Here is a 23173-nt window from a genome sequence, read left to right as displayed (position 1 = left end):
TCCCATCCCTTCTCCTCCTTTTCCATCCTAGTATGTCTGTCTCTCCTCGTAACCCCAGCAGCCCAGGTTGAATGCTCGATCACCTGCCAAGGAAAGAGACCATATTTCAGAACATGTGTGGGCCTCCAGCTGCAGAGTGGAAGCCTGGTGCTGGGAGGAACCAGATGCTCCCCTCACCCCCCGTCACCCCCTCATACAGAGGGGAGCCAGTGATCCCCGTCACCCCCTCGTACAGAGGGGAGCCAGTGATCCCCGTCACCCCCTCACACAGAGGGGAGCCAGGGAGGCAAAGGATGGTGGTGCGTCCTCCAGCAGGACTAGACCCCGCGGAGGACCCCTCTCTGACTGACTGTGCCCGGCTCTGTTTTGTGCCTGGCAGTACCCTCATTTCCTGAAGCGAGATGCCAACAAGCTGCAGATCATGCTGCAGAGGAGAAAGCGCTACAAGAACCGGACCATCCTGGGCTATAAGACCCTGGCCGTGGGGCTCATCAACATGGCGGAGGTGAGCGCGCGGCCTTTCAGAGCCCGAGAGACCCCAGCCCAGCCGGGGCTCTTCCCAGCCTGCCACCAGGCTGTTTTATTCCAGGTTACAAACTAATTCTTTTATTGGAAATTCAGGACATGCCTCTTTTTATCCAATACTTCCCTGCTCACGAAAAGTTTCTTCTTCAGCTTTTTAAAAAATGTCAGAGAAAACTTATAATAGTATGAAGGATTCTCGTCTACCCTTCACCCAGACGCTTCAGTGTTAGCGTATCTGCCTTTTAGTTCTCGCCTGTGAACACAGTGTGCGTGTCGTTCGCTTTTCTGAGCCGCCGAGAGTGAGCGCAGACATGATGCCCCGTCACACGTTAATATGTTGGTGCTGTTCCGTCGCTCAGCCGCGTCCGACTCTTTGCGACCCCGCGGGCTGTAGCCCAGCCAGGCTCCGCTGTCCCTGGGATCCTCCAGACAAGAATACTGGAGTGGGTGGCCATGGCCTGCTCCAGAGGACCTTCCTGACCCAGAGATCGAACCCACATCTCCTGCCTTGGCAGGCAGATTCTTTACCACTGAGCCACCTGAGAAGCCCACATATTAGTATGCACTGCGTCAACTTCCTAGAACTAGGAATGCTCTCACGTCTGCGCAGCGCCCGCCGTGAAGATCAGGACGCTGATGCGGCCCAGGAATGCCCTTCGCAGGCCTGGGGCGTCACCCGGGAGCGCGGGCTGCGTTTACTTGTCCCCTTGGTCTCGCTCGACCTGCAGTCCCTCGGATTTTCCCCATGTCTTCCATGCCCTTGACATTTTTTTTAAGAGGACAAGCTGGTTTCTCTATTGAGTGTTCCTCCGTTCGGGTTTGTCTGATGTTTTCTGAAGCTCACATTCAGCTTCCGCGTTTTTGGCAGAGTTACCGCAACTGTAATGCAGGCAGCACTCCGAGTCGACTTGCTCCGTTACTGTGAGGCTGTCTTATCGCTCGGCTAATCGAAGATGATGTATGCCAGGACTTCCAATATAAAGCTAATTAATACATATTTTGTTCTTAGCGATGAAAAAAACATTTTATAGGCAGCTGTTTGAGGACCCTGTAACAGTCTATTTTTTCCTGGTATCTTCACCCAGTAGTTTTAGCTTCTGTTAATGATTCTTGCCTGAATCAGTTATTAATCCTTTGATGTGAGCTCACACTCCAGTCAGCTCCAGTCAGCTCCTCTGGGTTCCTCCAGCCTTTGTCCTCTCCACGTTCCTCAGTCTGTTTGCTTGTTTGTGAGGCTCTCCTGTATGCGCAGTAAATCTTCTCAGCCCGGATGAAGGGGAAGAAGAAAGGGACCACAAATCAATTTTAAAACGTATTTTTGTATTTTAATACTTCAAATAGGAAAAAAATTTTGTGGCCACCTTTTACAAAAGGTGAGGTAGCCCCAGCACATCTTTCTGCCATCTTTGTGTTTTGCATCAGAGCGAGGGCCTGGGGGGGCGAAGGCTGTGGACGCCGTGTTGAGCCCTCAGGTCCTTCCCCTCGTTGCCAGGGACAGGTGGCCGCGGTCTGCAGGCGCCACCCGCACCCCTGAGCCTGAGAGCTGGTTTCTCTGTGAAAGACTTAACTAAACTGCAGTCCTAGAGAGGAGCAGTCATTTTCTACCTCAGGCCTTGACTTTTATCTCTGAGCACGTGACCAGAACCATTACTGGCACTTCTGGAGACAGTTTTTAAATGAGACTACGGAGACTTCCCTGGCGGTCCAGTGGTTAAGAATCTGCCTTTCAATGCAGGAGACACGGGTTTGATCCCTGATCAGGAAACTAAGGTCCCACACGTGGCAGCGAAGCCCTCGTACCGCAACTCCTGAGCCCAGGCTCCCTGGTGAAAGATCCCACAGGCCACATCTAAGACCCAACACAGCCAAACAGATAAAGAAGTATTGTAAAAATAAATAAAGTGAAACGAGGGAATCCCTGGCAGTCCAGTGGTTACGACTCTGCGCCTTCACTGCTGAGGGCCAGTTCAGTTGCCGACGGGTTCAGTCCCTGGTTGGGGAACTGAGATCCCACAAGCTGAATTGCACAGCCAAGAAAAAGGTAGAGTGAGACGGAAGGCAGTAGAAGAGCAGGCGGGGGAGCGTGAGGAAGAAAATGTGTTGGCAGCACGCCGCTCCCGGCGGCTCGCGCGTCCGCTGGGGTCTGTGGAAACGGGCCCCCCTGCGGGGCTCTGTGTGAGGCGCGTTGTGGCCGCCCGTGCTCGTAGGTGATGCAGCACCCGAACGAAGGCGCCCTGGTGCTGGGCCTGCACAGCAACGTGAAGGACGTCTCTGTGCCCGTGGCAGAAATAAAGATCTACTCCCTGTCCAGCCAGCCCATTGACCACGAGGGGATCAAATCCAAGCTATCTGGTGAGATGCGTGGTGTCGGGAAGCCCTGCCCACCCCCACCCCCGGTCTCCATCCTGGGAAAGAGGAGCTTAGGGGTCCGTGAAAATAAAGGGGCCAGGGCCCTCTCCTCTTCCCCAGCCTAGTCTCCACCTGAGGATAGCGGGTCTCCAACCAGCCAGAGCCCCCCACCAGGCCAGATCTCCCCCTTGCGAGGTTCTCTTACTAAGGTGTCTGTTTCCAGACCGTTCTCCTGATGTTGACAATTACTCTGAGGAAGAGGAGGAGAGTTTCTCATCGGAACAGGAAGGCAGTGATGACCCGCTGCACGGCCAGGTAACTTCCCACAGCCCCTCACACACAGAGGCCGGGAAGCCCCTCCAGAACCTCGTGGGGTTGGGGTTCCCCAACCTCATTCCATCCCCTGCCCGCTTAGGACCTGTTCTACGAGGACGAGGATCTGCGGAAAGTAAAGAAGACCCGGAGGAAACTCACCTCCACGTCCGCCATCACAAGGGTGAGCCGCCAAGGTCCGGGGAAGGTTTCCGCCGAGATTTCCAGTCGGGGGTGGGTAGGATGGGAGTGGTGTTTTCAGACTTCCTGGGAGCTTTTTTTTTTATCAATAACATCCACACGGGGCCGTCCCCTCGAGGCTCTGATAGACCCCTTGGTACCACGTTCACCTCCACCTCCTCCACCACCAGCTGATTAAGAATCACTGTGGAGAGAACCGGCATTCCTGATGGCAGCGTGTCACATTCTTCGGGCTCTCTTAGGATACAAGAAAGTTGAGAAACCTTGTAGGCTTTGGAACAGATGCTTCCTCAGGGAGCAGATACCCCCTTCCTCAGATACCCTGCCTCCCCTTTCCAGGTGATTACTGTGGATTTCGTACTGTCCACTGCATAGAGAAGTCCAGTCCTCTCTAGGAGAGTCTCCACTTCAAATCATTTGTTGAACTTACCCAGAAATAATAGGCTAGTGCCTGGAACAGTGGGCTTGATATAATGCCTGCTTTAATGGATCCATGACATTAGAGACCAAATGCCCATGGAATCTGTCTCCTGCGTAAGATTTCCTAAGGAGCCACTGCTTTTGGTGAAATTAGAGTCCTGGACTGAGATGCCAGCATGCTCAGTCACTCAGTCATGTCCGACTCTGTGACCCCACAGACTGTATGTAGCCCACCAGGCTCCTCTGTCCATAGGATTCTCCAGGCAGCAATACTGGAGTGGGTTGCCATGCCCTCCTCCAGGGGATCTTCCTGACCCAGGGATTGAACCTGCATCTCTTGCACCTTCTGATGTCTATTACCTGAATTTCTAGGTTAACTCTGACCTATTCTGGGGTTCCAGTGCCAAAGTGTAGGAGAGTCACAAGTGTCAGGAGCTTTTTGGAAGAGAAATTCCCGGTTTCATCAGTCCCCAGAGGCATCCTGATCCTCTCTGGGCAGATCCAGCCTGGGGACCCTGAGAGCAGAGATTCCCATCACCTTCAGGAGTGAAATAAGCAGAGGCCAGACCTTCCCAGCATGTGTGTCTGAGCGTGGTTGAGCCTGGTCCACTGTGAAACATGCTGTCCTTTCTCCAGGCGTCCTGGGGTGTCCCTGGGCTTCCATGTAAATCCCTAAGACCAAGGCCTTGATTCCCCCCCTAAGCGATGTCTAGAACGTGTTTGAATCATTTCATTGTCCTCAGGCTTCTCACCCTTGATTAGGCTCCTGTGCCAAGTGAGGCCCGTCCCAGCCTCTAGCCCCGCTTGTGCTCTGATGATGGATGGGTGAGGCAGGCTGGCTCTCTTTTGTGACTCCTGCTAATTTTTTTTTCCTGCACTATAGCCACAGAGGTCCCATTTTCTCCCCTTGGGTGCCCCCTGGAGCTTTATGCCCGCCTCTCCCTGCCTACCCAGCCGCACCGGCTACAGGACCAGTGCCCCGCACTCCTTTGACAGCCACCCCCGAGGGCGTTTTTGTTGCTGTTGTTAAGTGCAGGGCTTCCCAGTCAGAGTCTCAGAGTAACTGCTCTCTGATTCCTGTCTCCTGTACACACTCATCCTCTCTCCACCGAGAGCACTTGTTTTAGGCGCGCTGACTGAACGGTCACTGGGGCTCCCAGTCTTCCTCTGCTTGGGGCGTCCTGCCGCCGAGGGGAGCCCCGCCATTTCCCGAAGGCCCAGCTCAGTCTCCCTCACAAGCTAGTCTCCTCCATCCCCAGCTGGTGAGCCTGCCACCCAGTCAGGAGGTGCTGGTGGCCACAGACTCGTCACCACGGGGTTGGACACGGAGAGGTGAGGAAGGCCTGGTCTGTGGCGTCAGGGAGCTCACAGTGTCCACTGACACAAACATTTCACATGAGTGGCCGTGACGGCGCAGGGCAGGCTGCAGATGCGTAGTGTCAGGGCCGCGACGGCAGTAGGGGGGAAGTGAACGACTCTGAGCCGGACAACCTCACGGGCGAGATGCCGAGAGATGCCGGGTTTTCTGAGAGTCGGCAGACCTTCACCACGTGGATTTGGGGCCGAGGTTTAGTCAAGGCAGAAGCTGCCGTATAAAAGGCCCAGCAGGGGTCACCACACACAGAGCTCTGCAGAGTCTTAAGCAGTGAGTTCCCACCTAAGCGGGGTGTGAGGGGTTAACGGCGGGCGAGGCCGGGGACAGGCAGGGCAGCCCTCCGTGGACACAAAGTGATGCCGAGAGGCTCCGGGGCCCTCGAAGGCCATCACCTGCGGAGTGACTGGTGGGATCTGCCTGTGGAGCAGTCACGTGGACTCTGGAGGGAAGGAGACTGGAGGTGGGGTGGAGGAGGCTGGCAGAGGGCGGTCGGTGGCCCCAGGGAGGCTGGACGGAGGCAGTGTTGTTCCAGGTGGACAAGCGGGTAGGGCTCAGCGGCCCTGGGCCGGGAGGTGAGGTGCAGGGAGAGACTCCAGGTTCAGACTTGGTGACTGGGGGACCAAGAGAGGGGATGCATGGAAAAACGTCGAGTTTGAGGAGCCTGTGTGTATACTGGTGGCGCTCACCCGTCAGCACCGTGTTTCTGAAAGACTAGAGAAAGGGATGAGCAGGAGGTGACGGTGGGGAGTTACTGGGGTGGGGTCCCGGGGTAGAGACTGTCCCCACCACTGTCCTCCCCCACCTCTTTACAAAAGCGGGCCCTCGGTCAGCCTTCCGACGAGTGATCGCCTTCCACACGGGGCTGCTGGCTGAGAACGTCTGTGTCTTTGTCCCTACAGCAACCTAACATCAAGCAGAAGTTTGTGGCCCTCCTGAAGCGGTTTAAAGTTTCAGACGAGGTACGAGCCCTTACTCCCGAGCCGGACGGTGAGTGGAATTCTGGAGTGTCGCCCTGGTTCCCGGGGCGCAGTCGGTGCTGCCGCTGGGAGTCGAGATTCCAGGCCCCCCACGTGAGGCAGTAGATAGAGGAGAGCCTCATGCTACTTGGAAAGAGGAGAGATTGACAGGCAGCGCCCGAGGTTTGGCCGTCTTGAGCACGGGGCGCCTGTTCCTCCCTGCCATCAGTTAATTCCAGGCCTCTGGTGTGGGGTGTCCGGCTGTTGTTCAGTGTTCCCTCTTGCCCCAAGGGGAACATCGTGAGGAGCAACCTGAGGTGGGCGCCTCCTCCATGGTGTCAGGAACTGGCCACTAGGGAAGCATATCCCCCCACCCCACCCCCGGGCTCTCGCAGACCGGAGCCGGCCCTCACAGGCTCTCTCCTTAGTGGACTGAGACTGGAGACTTGTCCCCTGTGGACTCGAGGGGAGGGCAGCATGAGCCTGCCAGGGTCCCAGGCTTCCGAGCTTTCTCCAGCCTATTCCTCGGGAAGAGTATGGTCTCGCTCCCGCTCCTCTTCCTGACGCTGGGTCCTGGTGGGGAGCGCCAGGGAGGCACTGAGGGGGGACCCTGGCCTCACCATGTCCCTGCTCTCAGGATCAGATCACAGAAGGGAGGAGGGTGAAGCTATGGCAGGTTCCCCGAGGGGGCTGGGCAGGGTGGCCAGTGGGAAGAAGTTGCCCATCTCCATGCTGTGAACAGGGGTAGCCCCCAACTCGAAGGTTTTGTCTTCCCCCGCAGGTGGGCTTTGGGCTGGAACATGTGTCCCGGGAGCAGATTCGAGAAGTGGAAGAAGACTTGGACGAGCTATACGACAGCCTGGAGATGTACAACCCCAGCGACAGTGGCCCCGAGATGGAGGAGACAGAGAGCATCCTCAGCACGCCAAAGCCCAAGCTCAAGTGAGGCCCGCAGCCCCTGTCTCCTGAGGCCACACTGTCTCCTAGACCCTTTTCCCCACCCCCCATGACCGGGAGTCTTGGCTCCTCACCCCTGATGAACCTCCAGCCCTCTAGATAAAGGTCGTCATTTAACTGACAGAAGCCCCAATAGAACTTTCTCAAGTCCTTCAGTCCAGGCCCCCCCCGCCCCCCCTTGTCAGCCTCTGCAGTGTCTCTTCCTCCCGACATCCTTGAAGCCCGGGTTTTCAATCTTTCTAGAACACCGGCTCTCCCCGGCTGACCACAAGCTGCTATTCTGGGGCCTGGCGGCCCCTGACTGACCCTGGCTGTGCTTCTTTGCCGCCCACAGGCCCTTCTTTGAGGGGATGTCACAATCCAGCTCCCAGACGGAGATTGGCAGCCTCAACAGCAAGGGCAGCCTCGGCAGAGACCCCACGAGCCCTGTGAGCACGGCCGAGGGCGGTGGGCGCGGGGCCGGGGAGTGGACCTAACACGGGGTCTTCTGCACGACGAAGGGTGGGGGGCGTGCAGAGCGGGGCTGGGGGAGCTGGGGTAACACTGGGTCCTCTGCTCCCGGCTCATTTGGGACCCATGAGCAGTCTCATCGTGTTTCAGCCTCGGTTGTCATCTCAGTCCTGCCCGGCGCTTAGTGCTCTGAGGGCACTGCTGTGGCCGGGCGGGTATCCTTTTTGGTCTCTTCCCGCCGTGACCTGGAGCCTTCCCTCCAGAGCACGCGGTGCCTCGACACCTCCCCTCAGCACCCATCACGCGGTAGCTGGGAGTGTGGCATCCGGCCAGGGGTAGCGACTCTGCTTCCAGGTGGGGAAGGGGTGGGGCAGGAAGCCCCCAGGGTCTGTTCAGGAGAAATTACATGGGCTTTGCTGAGGAAGGGGGCAGTGCCCTCCCAGAATGGAGAATTCAGTGGGCAGGTGTCCATTTGGCCTGGTGAGCCAGAGGGAGCCGGAGCCCCCCAGAGCCCAGCCTCACCCCAGACCACGCCCTGTCCCTCCCTGGGAAGGCCTCCCCAGCCGTGGAGCAGAGCAGCAGCCTGTCTTGATGCTGCGCCCGCCTCAGGCCCTTGGAAGCTTTCCTTGCCCCCGTTTACAGCCCACGGCGGGGACAGGCCGATTTTAGTGGAGTCTTTGGTTCGCAGCTGAAAGCCCAGTGTCTTCTCTGTAGATCAAAGAAACGGAATCCTTTAAGTCCTCTTGCTCTTGCTGCTTTAACAAAGAAAATACAAAACTCACTCAGCAAATAGGTACGAGCCTGTGAGGAAACGTCCTGAAGCGGGTGAGGCCCTCCATTCGCCCCCACCCCCGTCCATTCCCGGGCGTCTGCGAACCGTCGGCTCAGAGACGGCCTGACTGCCTGCTGCCACCAGGTGGCGCTGTCGTCCGCCTTATCCGTCCTCCCGCTGAAGGCGCAGCACGTGCGGTCGGGCCCTAGAACAGCGGCACCACGTGGCCTTAGCCAGCAAACGGGGGGTGGACCCGGCAGGCCCCGCCGAGAATCCCTCCGCGGAGAAACCTCAGGCCTGACACTTGCAGAGTTGGCGCTCTCTGCCTTTCCAGCCCAGGTTCCTGTGATCTGGGGCGGAGGAGGCCTCACACAGCTACTGCTTCTATTCAGGATGTCCTTGTAGCTGCTCTTTCTGGAAAGGCCACTGAGTGGCCCTGCTGAGTCCTCACTGTCCACGTGGACGGATCGCTGACCACAGGCCCAGAGGCCACTGCAAGTGTAAATAAAAGGGGTGAACTCTTCCAGAGAGAAACCTGGGGCCTGGCCAGGGGCAGACTGACTCCAGGCATCCTAGGAATGCAGAACAAGGTCCCTCCTGTGACACAATGCAAGCAAATTATGAGCTGAGATAGCACCCCAGAGCGCTAAGCCTGGTGCCTAACATATGCAAACACCCAAGAAATGTTAGGGATCATTGTCAGTCAACCAGTAAGAGAAACTATCTTAATGAAGCTGTCTCTAAGTTGATGCAATTTGTAGACTCTGCTTTTAGTCTCAGTTGCATTACTTAACAAAATTTAAAGAGAAAAATCAATTGATGTTCTGGGCCTCAGGTGCCGTATTTGTAAAGTGAAGCTGCTAGGAAAGATTGAAGGCAGGAGGAGAAGGGGACAACAGGATGAGATGGTTGGATGGCATCACCGACTCAGTGGACGTGGGTTTGAGCAAACTCCGGGAAATGGTGAAGGACAGGGAGGCTTGGCAAGCTGCAGTCCATGGGGTCGCAAAGAGCCAGACACGACTGAGCGATTGAACAAAAGGTGTCAGCACAGGAGCCCAGTTAGAATCAGAAGTCAGTGGAGTCTCAGTCTCGGCAGTGTGATGGCCTAAGGGCCCCTCTTCAGGCAGAACATTGCTCTGGGGCAGAGTTGGGCTGAGAGCACAAACTCTGGAGTCAGTCTTCTGAGTCTTAATTTTGACTCCATCACTCCACTGACTGTTCTGGGCAGTTACCAAGTCTTCGTGTCCTCATCCACAAGTTACATGTAAAAAGGACTTGCCTTGCAAGGCAGAGTGAAGATCCAGTGGGAGAAGGAAGCTAAGACCTCCAGCGTGGCGCTTGATTGGTGGTTGGACTGGTTCACAGCAGGGGGAGCAGCAGTACTGTAAGCGGCTTTGCCACTGTTACTCTGGGCCCCGAGAGCCATTCCAGTTCCGGACTCCTGAAATTGATAGACTCCAGTTGTCTTTTTAGTGAGTCCTTCAAATTCTGATTCTTTTGGCCAAATTTCAGACTTTGCTGGTTCTCTGTGATATTTCTATTTTGAAGAGCCCCATATGTCTTGATGTGGGTGTGGAACTTTGGAATCCTTTCGCATGAAAGGCACTTTGGGAACTACAGAGCGAGGCTGTGCTCTTCACACAGGGAACTTCGAGATGTACGAGGGGAAACATGCGGGGCTGGTGCACCGTAGGCAGGCGAGCACATGCCGCCCCGCTTTCGTCCTCTCTCCCTGATTTCGTAGCCTTGTTATTTGTTTCTTTTTTCTTAACCTTCCGTTTTTTTCCCCAAATCTCAGAGAATTCAGTTGATCACTGGAATCCGAAGGGATTTCTGCCAATACAAATTATTACAGTTGTGAGTTTTCCCAAGACTTGAGCACATGATTTGGTCCTTGAAGCTGATGACAACAGGCCCTGACAGCGCTTCAGCTGGGGCAGCCAAGAGATGGAGACGTTCCACCAGGAATGCCTGCTGCTAAAAGTCGCAAATTCCACGCACTGTGATGAATGGTGCTGGAGACCAGTAGTTGGTAAAAGCAGGAGCCTGAAGTACCACCTCACCCTGGCCCCCCACACACACAGGAGTGGGGCACCTGAGCCACAGCCAGCAGGCACCACGCCTCAGGCTGCTGCAGCTGTCTCGGTGCCACACAGTCAGACAGCACAGCGGCTGTGCTGCTGGGGCGAGAGAATCCTAAAGTATTTATAGGAGCAGGAAGAGGAACTTGGAAAGTCAGGCGCTTACTCCTGGCAGGATCGACCAGAACATCCAGAAGAGTCAGTGCACAGCCGGCAGGTGCCCCCAACCCTAGTCTGGGTTAGAGTGCTCTGACACTGCTCTGTCGTCAGAGGGCTTGACCACAGGGCTGCTGCCCGAGAACCTTCGAGCAGGGTGGTGTTACCACCCTCAGGCATCCTCTCTAAAACATGTTTAAGTCATTTGTCGTGCTGAGATCCCACACTGAGTGAAGTCATCTCCAGTCTCAAGTCCAACCGAGACTTTTCTCTGACTGTAGACTGTTAGCATCAGTTATCCCAATAGGCAATGTGTAAATGAACTAGCTATGCAGACAGGAGGCAACCTACCGTCCATGGCTCTGAACCAAACTGTCTCACATTCCGGGGCCGCGGGGTCTGGTTAAAATGCCTTGGGTTAATTTGACAGACAGCTCAGAAGAGTGGTCCTCAACCAAGGGTGGTTTTGCCTCCCGGGGAGCATTGGGCAAGGACTGGAGACATTTTTTTTTTTTTAAATTCTCACAGCAGGGGTGATTAGTGGGTGGAGGCGGGGCTGCAGCTCAGATGATGCGCAGGACGCCCCAGAGTAGAGAAGGGCCCTCTGCAGATGCCAGCGGTCCCAGGTGGAGAAAGCCTGGCTTAGCGTGTGACACGGGCTGACTTGTGTGATCGTTGTTCATTAGTTTGCCAAGTGACCCCTACAAGCTTTTTAGGCTTTTTCTCTGTACTCTGTCGTTTACTCAGAGAAAGGACTTTGGGTCACTGGGAGGAAGTGGGCTATCTTTGATCCTTTCTGATTCCCTGGTTCCCCAGAAGAACAAGAGACCCACTGAGGTCAGTGCCTTCCCCACAGCTGAGACTCCCACCCCACAGCTGCTCAGGATTCCGACACTGGTGTCTGCACAGCCAGAAGCAGCATTTGCAAGTGTGAAAAATCCAGTTCTGTATTTGCAAAGTACATTTTTAATATTTATGAGACCTGTTAATAAGAGTTGAGGACAAAGTGAGATTATTTCACACCTAAATGGCTTAGAATATCCTGTTTGAGGGTTTTCTAGATGTTTCCACCAAGCATTTGGCCCCCATGGATGTCTTTAGTCTCAAAATCAAAGACCGGAACGCTGAGAGTCCCCTTTCCTCTCAGCGACGCTGACAGCAGAAGTGGCCCTGTGTGCCCCTCCTGGGCAGGGGTGTTCACCACACCCCCGAGTCAAGACTGGCGGATCCCACAGCCAAGCCATCTGAAGGCTGAGCCTCTCTTCCCTGAGAGCATCTTTTGAGAATCAGAATTTCTGGGTTCAGCGTCTCACCGTGTTATTGATTTAATGATCACAGAATAACTGACCTTCTGAAGTTTGGTTTTTCACAAAAAAAATACGCTCCTTATTAAGATGAAAGTCCCAAAGACGTTATGAAAGATGTCATGAGGTCTTCAGATTAAGTGAAAGTATTTTAAGCTTCCAAGGGACTTAGGGAGCAAGTTAGAGTGGTGGTTATTTGGATTGGTGATGACTAATTATTATAATTTTTGCAGATGGAATTGGCTGCGCTAGAAAAAGTCAAATCTGCTCGGATTAAAAATCAAGATGACAGCTTGACTGAAACAGACACTCTGGTATGTGTGGTTCCGTCTCCTGTTTTCAGCTGTCTAAAATAGTTTTGGGTACCTTTAGAAATAGAGGCAAAAAGACCCTCAGGACCATCCTGAAACTTTTGCCTAAATCTGTGGACTTACGAAGGTCTTCCTCCCGAAATCTTTACTTGTCGAGTATCAGGTTGGTGCCCAAACTCGCAAACCAGGAACGTCCCCATTCCACTCCTTCATTAGGTCTGAGCAAATGCTGACTTGATACTTTCTCACTATCTGTCACTCTCATGTACCTTTTTTTTTTTTTTTTTTTTAATTTTTATGTATTTATTTGTTCACTTTTGGCTGGGCTGGGTCCTCACTGCTGCATGGACTTTTCTCTAGTCACAGCAAGCCAGGGCTGCTCTCTAGTTGCGGTGCACAGGCTTCTCCTTGCGGCGGCTTCTCTAGGGCTTCGGTAGTTGTGGAGCACAGGCTTAGTCGCTCCTCGGCATGTACAACGTTCTCGAATCAGGGATCAAACCTGTGTCTCCGGCATTGACAGGCGATTCTTTACTACTGAGCCACCAGGAAAGCCCCTCCACCCCCTCATTTACTCCTGGGGGATGATGAGCAGTATCTTTCCCTGAAAAACCGTCCCTTTCTCCAGTGTTATTTTTACAACGACCAGACAGTCCACAGCATCATCTCTCCAAGTGGTTGCTTACTGGTCGTCTCCTCCCACTGAGAGATGTTGGGGCTGCTCAGGGGTGCACGGGATGGATCGCCTGGGGCGCCCACTGTAGTTACACACAGACTGAAGTCACACACAGACACACACGCACACACACAGTGCTGAGCACTGACCGTGCCACAACGAGAACGCACGGCGCCCCGTCCAGGAGGAAAGCCGGCCAGAGCTCACAGCGCAGAGGCTCCGGGGGCCCGGGAGGGAAGGGCGGGCGGGTCACCTGGGCGAGGGAGTCTGGGGCCGGGCCCGAGCTCACCCCATATGGGACTGGAGGCCAGACCCAGCTGGGAGGAGAGAGCAGAGAACTTGACCGGAAACCCTCTGGGGGTGGGCTGTACTTCAGCCTCCCAGTGGGAGCTGCCAGCTGAAAGGAGGAATTCTTTCAGGCTCACGTCTCCTCTAGTAAGGAATACTGTATCACAGGTCTGTTGTCCAGGAGAGCCTTAGGCCGGGTTCAAGAACACTGTAGTTCACCTGAAACCCAAGCAGCCCGGCCTCCACTGTTGCCCGCTTTGGTCCGTATTGCACAGCAGGGATTTCAAAAATGAAATTCACATCACGTCACTTCCTGAGTAAAAAGGCTGTCCTTCCCACCTCGAGAAGCCAGATCATCCGTCGAGATTTGTGTGCTGATGGTTCATAAGCGTTGGGGTCAGGTCGGGTAGCAGGTGACAGCGCCTGGCACAGCGGGCGCCCTCAGCTGAATTAAACAGTCGTCAGGGGAGGCGGGCGGGAGTTTTAGAACCATGTGTTTCCTGGAAAAGAGCGAGGGGGGGGGGCTGCTGGCCCAGACAGGAGCTACCAGGCTCTCGTGGTCATGGAGGGGGGGGTCACCCTCGCGGCTTCCTTTGCTCTGTGGCAGGAAATCACTGACCAGGACATGTTTGGAGACGTGAGCACGAGTCTGGTTGTGCCTGAGAAAGTCAAAACTCCCATGAAGTCCAGCAAAACGGACCTGCAGGGCTCCGCCTCCCCCAGGTACTCAGGGTGGGAAGAAGCTCCTGAGGCATTGGGTGGAAGGAGGGGAGCATGGCCAGAGTGGCCTCAGAAATGGGGGCCACTTAACCACCTCCTTCCATGCCCGTGGCAGCAAAGTGGAAGGGGTGCACACCCCCCGGCAGAAGAGGAGCACCCCTCTGAAGGAGCGGCAGCTCTCCAAGCCGCTGAGCGAGAGGACCAACAGCTCCGACAGCGAGCGGTCCCCAGACCTGGGCCACAGCACGCAGGTACCCGCCTGCCAGGCGCCCCAGATCCCCGGCTCTGCTCCGTCATCTCCTTGGGAGGTCGGGTGGAGAGGAAGGGGGTATATTTGATTGTTCTGAGTAAAGAGAGGCCTAAAGGGAGAAGTCCAGCATGTTTGCTGTCTGCTCCTGCTGAGGAATTGCAGGATGGAATAGGGGACACTGGCGTGTTCTGCCCCCATCAGACCTTAGAGGGGACCATCAGCTCTCCCAGGAGGTCTACCCTGCACTCTGATGCCCTTAGCATTGCTGTGGGCTAGTTACAGTGATTTGAAGCCAACATGGCAACATTAAACTTTTGAGCGCCAGCCCTCAGGGTGGCTGGGGTAGGCACACAGAGGGATCTGGCCCTCGGCTCGTATGCTCTCCGAAGGCCAGCCCCCCGGGGAAGGGTTCTCCCTGACGCCCTCACCCAGCTCCTGCGCTCCTGGAGTTGGTGGTGGGCCGGCTTCTTCCTGGTAAATACCTCTGGGAAGGGGGTTGGTGTCCGTGTGGCTTCCAGAGCTAACGCTCGCTCTCGCAGCTGAAAGTGAGCCCAGGACTAGAATAGCCTGGTGCCTGGGGCGAGGTATTGTCCTTCTTGTTAATCACTGTTCCTGAAATACCTTTGTTCCCCGAGTTGGAGGGCTCCCCACACGTCGCACTCTCATTATCTCTCCCCACTGCCCTCCTTTCCATCCTGTGAGCACCTGCTCTCCACTCCTCCCTCCCCCACTCCTGCTGCCCCTTGCTTCATTCCCCTTTGGGGCCCTTTCTGCCTCGGCAGGACAGCCGCCACGTTCCTGGGGCACCAGCCTGGGCCCTGAGGCCTGGCTTCGAGTGTTCTCATACCCTTGCTGTGCTCTGGCCGGTGGGACACCAGGTCTCCTGCACAGCTTCCTGGTAGCTCTTCTCCATACGCTGGACCACAAGTACCCCCAGCCACCGCCCCCCCAAGCTCCCTGGGGACCAACAGACATCTGTCTGCATCTATCCCTGCAGATTCCTAGAAAGGTGGTCTATGACCAGCTGAACCAGATCCTGGTGTCAGATGCGGCCCTCCCAGAAAACGTCATCCTCGTCAACACTGCTGACTGGCAGGGCCAGGTACAGCACCCAGGGTCGCAGGGCCGGGAAGGAGGGATGCTGGGGAACAAGAGACTCCCCGGGTGTGGATCTCAAAGGCAGGGCGCGGGGAAATCCGAAATGACCCCCTTCTTTTCCGGCCCCTCCTAGCCTGACCTAAGCCCACAGCTCTGGCTCTGGTCCCAGTCCCATCATTTTCCAGCCTGAGGGGCCTTAAGTCACCAGTTTTCTGTACCTCAGTTTCCTTATCTCTGAAAAAGCAGCAGTATGGCCCGTCTCACCTGCCTTCCCAGCCTGTGTGCTGTGAGGCGCCAGCGCTGCCCTGGTTTCCAGAAGGGGCAGAGCAACAGCAGCCCAGCCCCGCCCAGTCCGGCCACCTACCCAGCGTGTGGGCCACGGAGGCCGTGTAGAATCTAGCATGTCCTGGGCCTTCCCACGTTTCCTCCTGATCCCGTCTCCCTGGGGTCTGGCCCCACCTCCTCCTGACTGGCAGTCAGAGCCTGACCTTGGCCTGCTGTAGTCTGAACGACCGAGGGTGGGGCCCTCTGCCCGGCCTGGGCCTTGGCGCCCTCGTGACCTGCGGGAGGCGGTGGCCCGGCCGCACAGCCTCACCTGTGTGCCGCCCCCCTCCCCGCCCCCCGCAGTACGTGGCGGAGCTGCTGCAGGACCAGCGGAAGCCCGTCGTGTGCACGTGCTCCACTGTGGAGGTCCAGGCCGTGCTGTCCGCCCTGCTCACCCGCATCCAGCGCTAGTAAGGCCCGGCTCCTCCCCTGCCCTTTGGGGTCCCCTCCCACCTCATCCTCCCACCCTCATTTCCAAGCTCTGACAGGACCCCCTGGCCCATCAGACCCAGAGCTCACAGTTGGCACCTGGTCGGGCGGCGTCTGGCCCTGGTGCTCTGTTGTCCCTGCTGGCCCAGAGGGTCGGGGTGAAAATGTCACCTTCCTGCCCACCAGCCTCCCGCCTGGTCCTCTGCCACACCTTGACCTGCCTCACCCTCTTCCTAAACCCATGACGAAGAAGGCCGGACAGAGAGAGCCCGGGGTTCTGCAAGACTTTCTCCTCCCGCCCCGCTGCCTACCCAGAGTCGGGGGCCCTCCCTCTCAGGACGTGCCGTGGAAAGAGCCTCGGAGGTCTTGGGCTCATGCCCGCCTCTGACCCCAGGGCACTGCCGACTCGTCTTCTCGTTAGCCTCAAGCGGTTCTGCCTGCCTTCTAGACAGTCCCCTGTCCTCTCTGACCCTGAATTTCTCTCTTTTTGCAGAAGCACTATGGTGTGTTGCCTCTCTCTCTGTGATTTTTTTCACTGGTTTGTTTTTCCTCTGGGGGCTGTCGAGGTCGAGTGAAGTCAGAGCTGGGGGGGGGAGGCTTCCTCTGAGCAGATCATGGCCCCCTGACGTGGCCCTGTCCCCCCTCCTTTGCTCCCAGCTGCAACTGTAATTCCTCCATGCCGAGGCCGGTGAAGGTGGCAGCAGTGGGCGGCCAGAGCTACCTGAGCTCCATCCTCCGCTTCTTCGTTAAGTCACTGGCCAGCAAGACCTCGGACTGGCTGGGCTACATGCGCTTTCTCATCATTCCCCTCGGTGAGGACGTGGCAGAGCCCACCCCTGAAGCGGGGGGTGGCGTTGGGTCCAGGGAAGGGCCAGTCGGGGAGACCAAAGGCCGGGCTTCATTCACCCCCCTCACCAGCTCGCCTTCTCTGGTCTCCGTCTACCAGGTTCTCACCCAGTGGCCAAATACCTGGGCTCCGTCGACAGCAGGTATAGCAGCACCTTCCTTGATCCTGGCTGGAGAGATCTGTTTAGCCGCTCGGAGCCCCCGGTGTCAGGTACCCGCCCCTCGTGGGGGACGAGACGCGGGGAGCTGGGCTCAGCTGCACGCGGGGGCGGGGGGCGTGCTGCTTCTCCTCCCTGTGGCCTGTTCATTTTTCCAGCATTTTATTAAAAGGAGGCCCCGTAAGCACAGCCCTTCCACGCTGGATGTGTTTGGTCTCTGCACATTTAGAAATAAGGAGGCCGAGGGGGTGGTGTCAGGAAGTATCTGGTTGTGGAGATCAAATATGGAAGCGGAGAGCAGCTGCCAAGTGTCTATTGATAAAGGAATAACACGCCACCAACCGTGTCTTTTTCTGAAATACAGAGCAGAGGCGGCAGGGATGGGAGTGAGCTTGGGCCCAGCGAGGCCGGGAGGTGGTCAGTGCTCCCACAGGCCAGGCAGGAAGTGACGAGGGCAGGAGGTGGTGGGGGCAGCCGGTGGTTCCAGGGCTGATCAGAGCAGAGATGGAAGCAGGAGCCAGCCAAGCCTGGGAAGGAGCAGGCTGGGGGGAAGGGCGCACAGATCAGACGGAGGATAGCTCCTGGCTGCATGATTCCTTAGATTCAGGGGACTTCCCTGGTGGTCCCGTGGTTAAGACTTCACCCTCCAGTGCAGGGGATGTGCGTTTAATCTCTGGTCGGAGAGCTAAGATCCCCCATGCCTCGAGGCCAAAAAACTAAAACATAAAACAGAAGCAACATGGTAACAAATTCAGTGAAGACTTTAAATAAATAGTTCACATCCAAAAAGGTATCTTTTAAAAAAAATTCCTGGGATTTCCCTGACAGTACAGGGGTTAAGAATCTGCCTTTCAATTCAGGGGACGTGGGTTCTATCCCTGGTCGGGGAACTGAGGTCCCCTGTGCCACAGGTCAACTAAACCTGCACGCCGCAGCTAAGGCCCAACACACCCAAATAAATAAATGAACAATGTTTAAAAAATTTCTTATAAGGTTCAAACCAGCAGGTCTTTAGAGCCCTTTCTCTGCCTCAGCTCCTGGGGTCTTCTGGTGGGACTCAGCAAGGGGACGGACTCTCAAAGAGGGTTCTCCGGGGTCGCCTGCTGAAGTAAGTCAGCCCGTGTCTCGGCTCCTCCGCAGAGCAACTGGACGTGGTGGGGCGGGTGATGCAGTACGTCAACGGGGCGGCCGTGACGCACCAGCTGCCTGTGGCGGAAGCCATGCTCACCTGTAGGCACAAGTTGTGAGTGCACCCGGGGTGGACTCTTGAAAACAGGTTGGGTGGGCTAGAGAAATGTTCAGTTCTTTTGCTTTTCCACACCCTCCTCCTCCTCACCGCATTTCCCTCATGGGAACCCGAGAGTAGTGCCTTTTCTTCCCTGCCCGGGCCTGCCCCCACCCACTGTGAGCGCCCCGTGGTACAGACGTCGGGGCAGAGGATAGAGCATGCACAATCGGGGCTTTCGCCTCCTTCTGGAGGCTCCCCATGCCATCCTGAGGGCAGAGGGAAGATGGCAAGTGGTGTCTGGGCTCCCTTAAAGCCTCAGTAAAGCAAGTAAAGCGTGGAAAGCTTCCGTCCCCAGCTCTCCACGCAGTCTCTCCCGCCCGCTGTAAAACTCTCCTGTCTCTCCTCACAGCCCTGATGAAGACTCGTATCAGAAGTTCATCCCCTTCATTGGCGTGAGTACCAACCCCCCCTCTCCTCTGTACCCCACCCACCCACCTGGCCTCCCTGGCCTCCACGCGCGCGCACACACACATACACACACACACACAAGGGGCTTTCCTGATGGCTCAGACGGTAAAGAATCTGCATGCAATACAGGAGACTCAAGTTCAGTCCCTGGGTCGGGAAGATCCCCTAGAGAAGGGAATGGCAGCCCACTCCAGTATTCCTGCCTAGAGAATCCCATGGACAGAGGAGCCTGGCGGTCTATAGTCCACCGCACACAGTCTGACATTGACTGACTCACTTCATACACAAGGGACTCATCTAGACAGCGGGTCTTGTCCAGGGGCGATTTTGTTCCCAGGAGACATCTGGCAGTGTCTGATCTGGGGACACATTTGGCTGTCAGAGCTGGGAGTAGGGGTGGGCAAAGCTGGGAGTGGAGGTGGCACTGGTATCTGTGGGTGGGGCCAGGGACACGCTAACCACCCTGCAGGGCCCAGGACAGGCCCCCAGAAGAGAGCCCCGAGGGTCAGCAATGCCGGGGAGAGGAAGCTGTGGGCTGGGACAGGCCCCGAGCTGCTCCTTCCAGAGTCCTTTCCCCTTTGGGGACTGGCCCCATATCACCACAGGTACCACATGTTATTACTGTGGTTCTGGGGTCCCCAGGGGTGATATCCAGGGCACTGGTTCTCCGGCTGCAGGGAAAAGAAAGCAAAGCTGTTCCAAGGATGGGAGTCTGAGACATGAGTAGCTGTCTTCAGAGACGGGGACACGAGAGGAAGGGGCTCTCTCCCCTCCTGTTTGGTCAGGGAAGAATCTTTGCACAAGTGGATTCTGAAGACAAAGGAAAGACCTCTTGGGTGTCCTTGGAGTCAGGTGGTCCCGGCCCAGGTTGCATTTGGCAGTTGCGGGGCCTCAAGGCCGAGACTGACGGAGAGAGGGAGCCTAGAGGGGACAGCTGACGCCCCTCCACCCCCGGGGCCAAAGCACAGCACAGAAGCTGGCAGAGAACTCAGATTTCCCTTTCTGAGACGGCCGAGTTTCTCTTCCACATCAGCTGGTATCTTTTCCTGCAGCCTCGCCGAGGGTCCCTCCCAGCCTCTAGGGAGGATGAGGCACGTGCAGGTGAGGGGCCGGCAGCCCCCATCCCTGCTCTCCACTCATCCCAGATCCTGTGATCCTGGGTCATCCTGTGAGCCTCAAGTGATCCTGGGAAATGCCTGAGCCTGGGGGGTGGTTCTTGTCAAGGTTCCCATCTGCCTGGTCCAGTCAGTCCCCACCAGCCACTGGGGCTGGTCCTACGGCCACATCGGAGGGCCCGGGCCGTGATGAGCAGCCCGGGCTGGCAGTGACCCACGTCTGTGTGGAGCAGTGGGGTCACTGCCACTCTGGCCTCGCAGCAAAACAGATAAAAAATTAAAAATGGAAACAAGCGAACGGAGGAGCTGGCAGCCTCGTGCAGCAACCAGAGGAGCAAGGAGAGAGGACTCACGTCCAGGAAGTTCGGAGTACCAGCGTGCCACTTTCCAGGCATTAAAATCAGGATGCGTAGAGTCAGGGACAGATTCCACGAGTGGCAGCACAGTGCTCTTATCAGCTTCAAGGAAGCCACCATGTGTGTGTGACCGCCGCTCCCTGCTGTCGCCAGGGCCCGGTTTCCGTGACACCCCCCACCCCCCCCAGCAGGGCCCCTGCTGACCTCAGGCCCCTGCCCTGACGTTCAGGTCTGTCTCTGGCTGTACCCTTTGCTGGCCACTGGAGGGCCCCCTCTGCCCTTCCCAGAATTCTCTCAGAGGTATCTTAAAATTCTTTGGGGAGCTGACATCAGTATCACTGCCCAGGGCTGGGCTTGGAGTCAGGGGTCCCTGGGATCCCCCCCTCCTCATTGGTGTTCCTCCCGATTCCTGTTCCAGCGTGTTCCCCACCCCGACCCATACCCCACTCCTATCTGCCGAGGTTTTCTCCCTGTCCTCCCCTCTCTCTGACCTGAGAAGACGGTCTCCTGCCCAAGTGATCTTAGAAGAAATGAGATCAGGATACAAAAGGGTGTATCCTTTTCGTATAAGGCCTTGCCCACGTTCCCAGAGAAGAGCTGCGGGTCTCCCGCGCCCCCGACTAGCTGTTTGCAGCTGGGTTTGCTCACCTCCTGACGATCCCAGCTGCTCAGAATCGGCAGAGTCTCAAAGCCTGCGATCAAACAGCGTGTGGTTGTGGCCACTGGGTCCAGCTGACCCGAAGGTGTCCAGCTTGGGTGGGTGGACCTAACGCAGGGTCTCTTCTCCCTCGCAGGTGGTGAAGGTGGGTCTGGTCGAAGACTCTCCTTCCACGACAGGTGAGCCTGGGCCCCTTGGCCTCTACTGGGTGAGAATGGTGCATCTCGCCTGCCTGCTCCCTGGTCAGGCAGGCCGAAGGGTGAAGACGAGGGGGTCCCAGGCCAAGGCAGGGCTTGAGCCGCAGGGTTCGAGCCCCAGGGCGGTGGCGTAGCAGGCTGCAGCCAAGACCGGTCAGGGCAGTTTCCTCTGGCCGACCGTGTCTGTCCCCCCGCAGGTGATGGTGACGACGCACCCGTGGTCAGCCTGACTGTGCCTTCCACGTCGCCACCCTCCAGCTCGGGCCTGAGCCGAGATGCCACGGCCACCCCTCCCTCCTCCCCGTCCATGAGCAGCGCCCTGGCCGTCATGGGGTAAGGCTGTGGCCTGTTCCCGTCTGTCCCCCCACATGCCTTCATTGGGGCGGCACGTGCCTGATTCCCCGGCTGCCCCAGTGTGTAGGACGGTGACCCCGGGCCTGGAAGGTCAGCGGGGGGAGTCAGGTCACTGGCCAAGCCGGTCGTCACACAGCTTGCTCCCATGAGCTCCTGTCTGTCCTGTCTGCCCCCCCCCCCGCCCCCCCAGGTATAAGGGCAAATGAGACCCGGGGCACCGAGGCCCTTCTTGCCTGCCAGGTGCTGCACGTACCAAGGGTAGGACTGCCGGGTCCGGGAGAGGGAGTGTGGGCCCGGGTGTCAGACACCTGGATTTGCATCATGTCCACACAGTTGCGTCCACCGTGTGTGTTTGTGTTAAAGAACAAACCGCTCAGTGACACTTGTCAAAGCAAGAGCGACTCTGTCGAAGGTGGGAACGGCTGCCGTAGGCGTGGGCACCCCCGCGGTGGGACTCTGCAGCGGGAGCTGGGACTTTGGCTGGAGCAGAAGCAGGAGGGGGCAGAGGCAGTAAAAGTACTAAGAGGAACTTTGGGGGTTCCAATTCCGGCTAAACTGCCCTGACAGAAGTCTCACAAAGACACTCCTGAGGGGTGGAGGGTGAGGAGCCCCGATCAGAGACGCAGGGCAGTCAGAAATGCGGGGCGGGGGGATTATTGCAAGGACTGGATTTTCCGAGGCCCAGAAAGAGGTTCAGGAGCCTGACTAGTTTAAGCACGGAATCTTGGTCACTTGGACAAGCTACTCAGCTCCACTCACACCCCATGAAAGTAAAGGTGAAGCAGCCACGGGGTTTTGCTGTGAGTTGGAAATAAGAGCCTCACGGTCAGCGCCTGGCCCGAGGAGGCGCGGCCTCCTTCGGGGCACCCAGTGTGTCCGTCACCCAAGGGCCCCTGCGGCCAGTGACGTGGGCAGGTCAGACCCCGGGCTCCTGGGCCCTGGCGGGGCCAAAGCCACAGAGAGACTGCTGTGACCGAGTAGGGAGAGGTGGCCAGGAAGCAGGGAGGGAATTCTTTTAGGATCTGAAATGTCCAAAGCTTAGATCAGGTGGTCAAGGAGGCCTCTGGGGAGCTGACTGGGGCAGGGGAGAGGGCAGCAGAGAAGAGCCAGAGGTGTTCCTGCCGCTTCCTCCCTGCTCCCTTTCCTCTCCCCTCACCTCCTCCTGGTCTCCTGGGGATGCTCTGTGAGGAGCAGAGGGTGGGCACTGGCCGGTGGCTTTTCCAGAACCCCCAACAACAGTGCCGTGGTCCCCAAAGAATCCTAAGTGTCTCAGGGCGGAGCCTGGACCCCAGCCCTCCCCCTCTCTCGCCCTGTCTCCGCTCTCCGCTCCCCATCGGGGTCTGCCGCTGACTTGCCAAAGTGCAGGAAGAGGAGGGAATCCCATCAGCAGGTCATGCGGTGACCTCACGGTCCAGGCTCCCTGGGGCCTGGGGACCAGCCTTACCCCGACCTCCTTTCCCATCCGGTTTAAGCTTGTTTTTTAATGGAACCGCTGAATCCAGGCAGAAAGAAACATCAGATGATTTGTGTAGCCTGTACCTATTGTGTCTGACGCCTCCTTTCAAGAAAATATCAGCTCTTTTTCCCCTCAGAGCTAAAATTATCCCTGAGCTAGAAGCGCCGTTAACGAGAGAGAAAGCCACAGGTCGGCTGCTCTCCCCCGGCGGCTCTGCAGCCGCCTGATGCCCGCCTCTGCCCCACTTAGTCTCTCCCACCCTCGGCGGGGGTTTCTGCCTGCTGGGGGTCGTGCATGTGCACACGTCTGCACACATGCTCATGCACATGTGTCCTTGTGTGTGGGTGTGCGTGCACACATCTTCTTCCCTCGCAGAGCTTCCT

General features: G+C 57.1%; 1 protein-coding gene across 3 annotated transcripts in view; it reads left to right on the top strand.

Annotated features, from left to right (window-relative positions):
* Positions 1 to 23173, top strand: part of PACS1 (phosphofurin acidic cluster sorting protein 1) — a 144184-nt gene that overhangs the window by 117749 nt on the left and 3262 nt on the right. For all 3 annotated transcript variants that reach the window (XM_061163212.1, XM_061163214.1, XM_061163213.1), the window contains exons 4-21: positions 380 to 505; positions 2733 to 2877; positions 3098 to 3189; positions 3290 to 3370; positions 6082 to 6141; positions 6920 to 7080; positions 7430 to 7523; positions 12095 to 12175; positions 13741 to 13856; positions 13969 to 14104; positions 15101 to 15205; positions 15829 to 15935; positions 16612 to 16766; positions 16901 to 17011; positions 18099 to 18201; positions 18596 to 18638; positions 20920 to 20962; positions 21178 to 21313. In XM_061163212.1, coding sequence (XP_061019195.1) covers positions 380 to 505; positions 2733 to 2877; positions 3098 to 3189; positions 3290 to 3370; positions 6082 to 6141; positions 6920 to 7080; positions 7430 to 7523; positions 12095 to 12175; positions 13741 to 13856; positions 13969 to 14104; positions 15101 to 15205; positions 15829 to 15935; positions 16612 to 16766; positions 16901 to 17011; positions 18099 to 18201; positions 18596 to 18638; positions 20920 to 20962; positions 21178 to 21313 — 1895 coding nt within the window. The remainder of the gene's footprint in view (positions 1 to 379; positions 506 to 2732; positions 2878 to 3097; positions 3190 to 3289; positions 3371 to 6081; positions 6142 to 6919; positions 7081 to 7429; positions 7524 to 12094; positions 12176 to 13740; positions 13857 to 13968; positions 14105 to 15100; positions 15206 to 15828; positions 15936 to 16611; positions 16767 to 16900; positions 17012 to 18098; positions 18202 to 18595; positions 18639 to 20919; positions 20963 to 21177; positions 21314 to 23173) is intronic.

Source organism: Dama dama, chromosome 2, assembly GCF_033118175.1.
Source record: "Dama dama isolate Ldn47 chromosome 2, ASM3311817v1, whole genome shotgun sequence".
In the NCBI taxonomy this organism is placed as follows: domain Eukaryota; kingdom Metazoa; phylum Chordata; class Mammalia; order Artiodactyla; family Cervidae; genus Dama; species Dama dama.
Note: the sequence above shows the minus strand (reverse complement) of the source record. Positions and strands in the feature narration are given on the sequence as shown.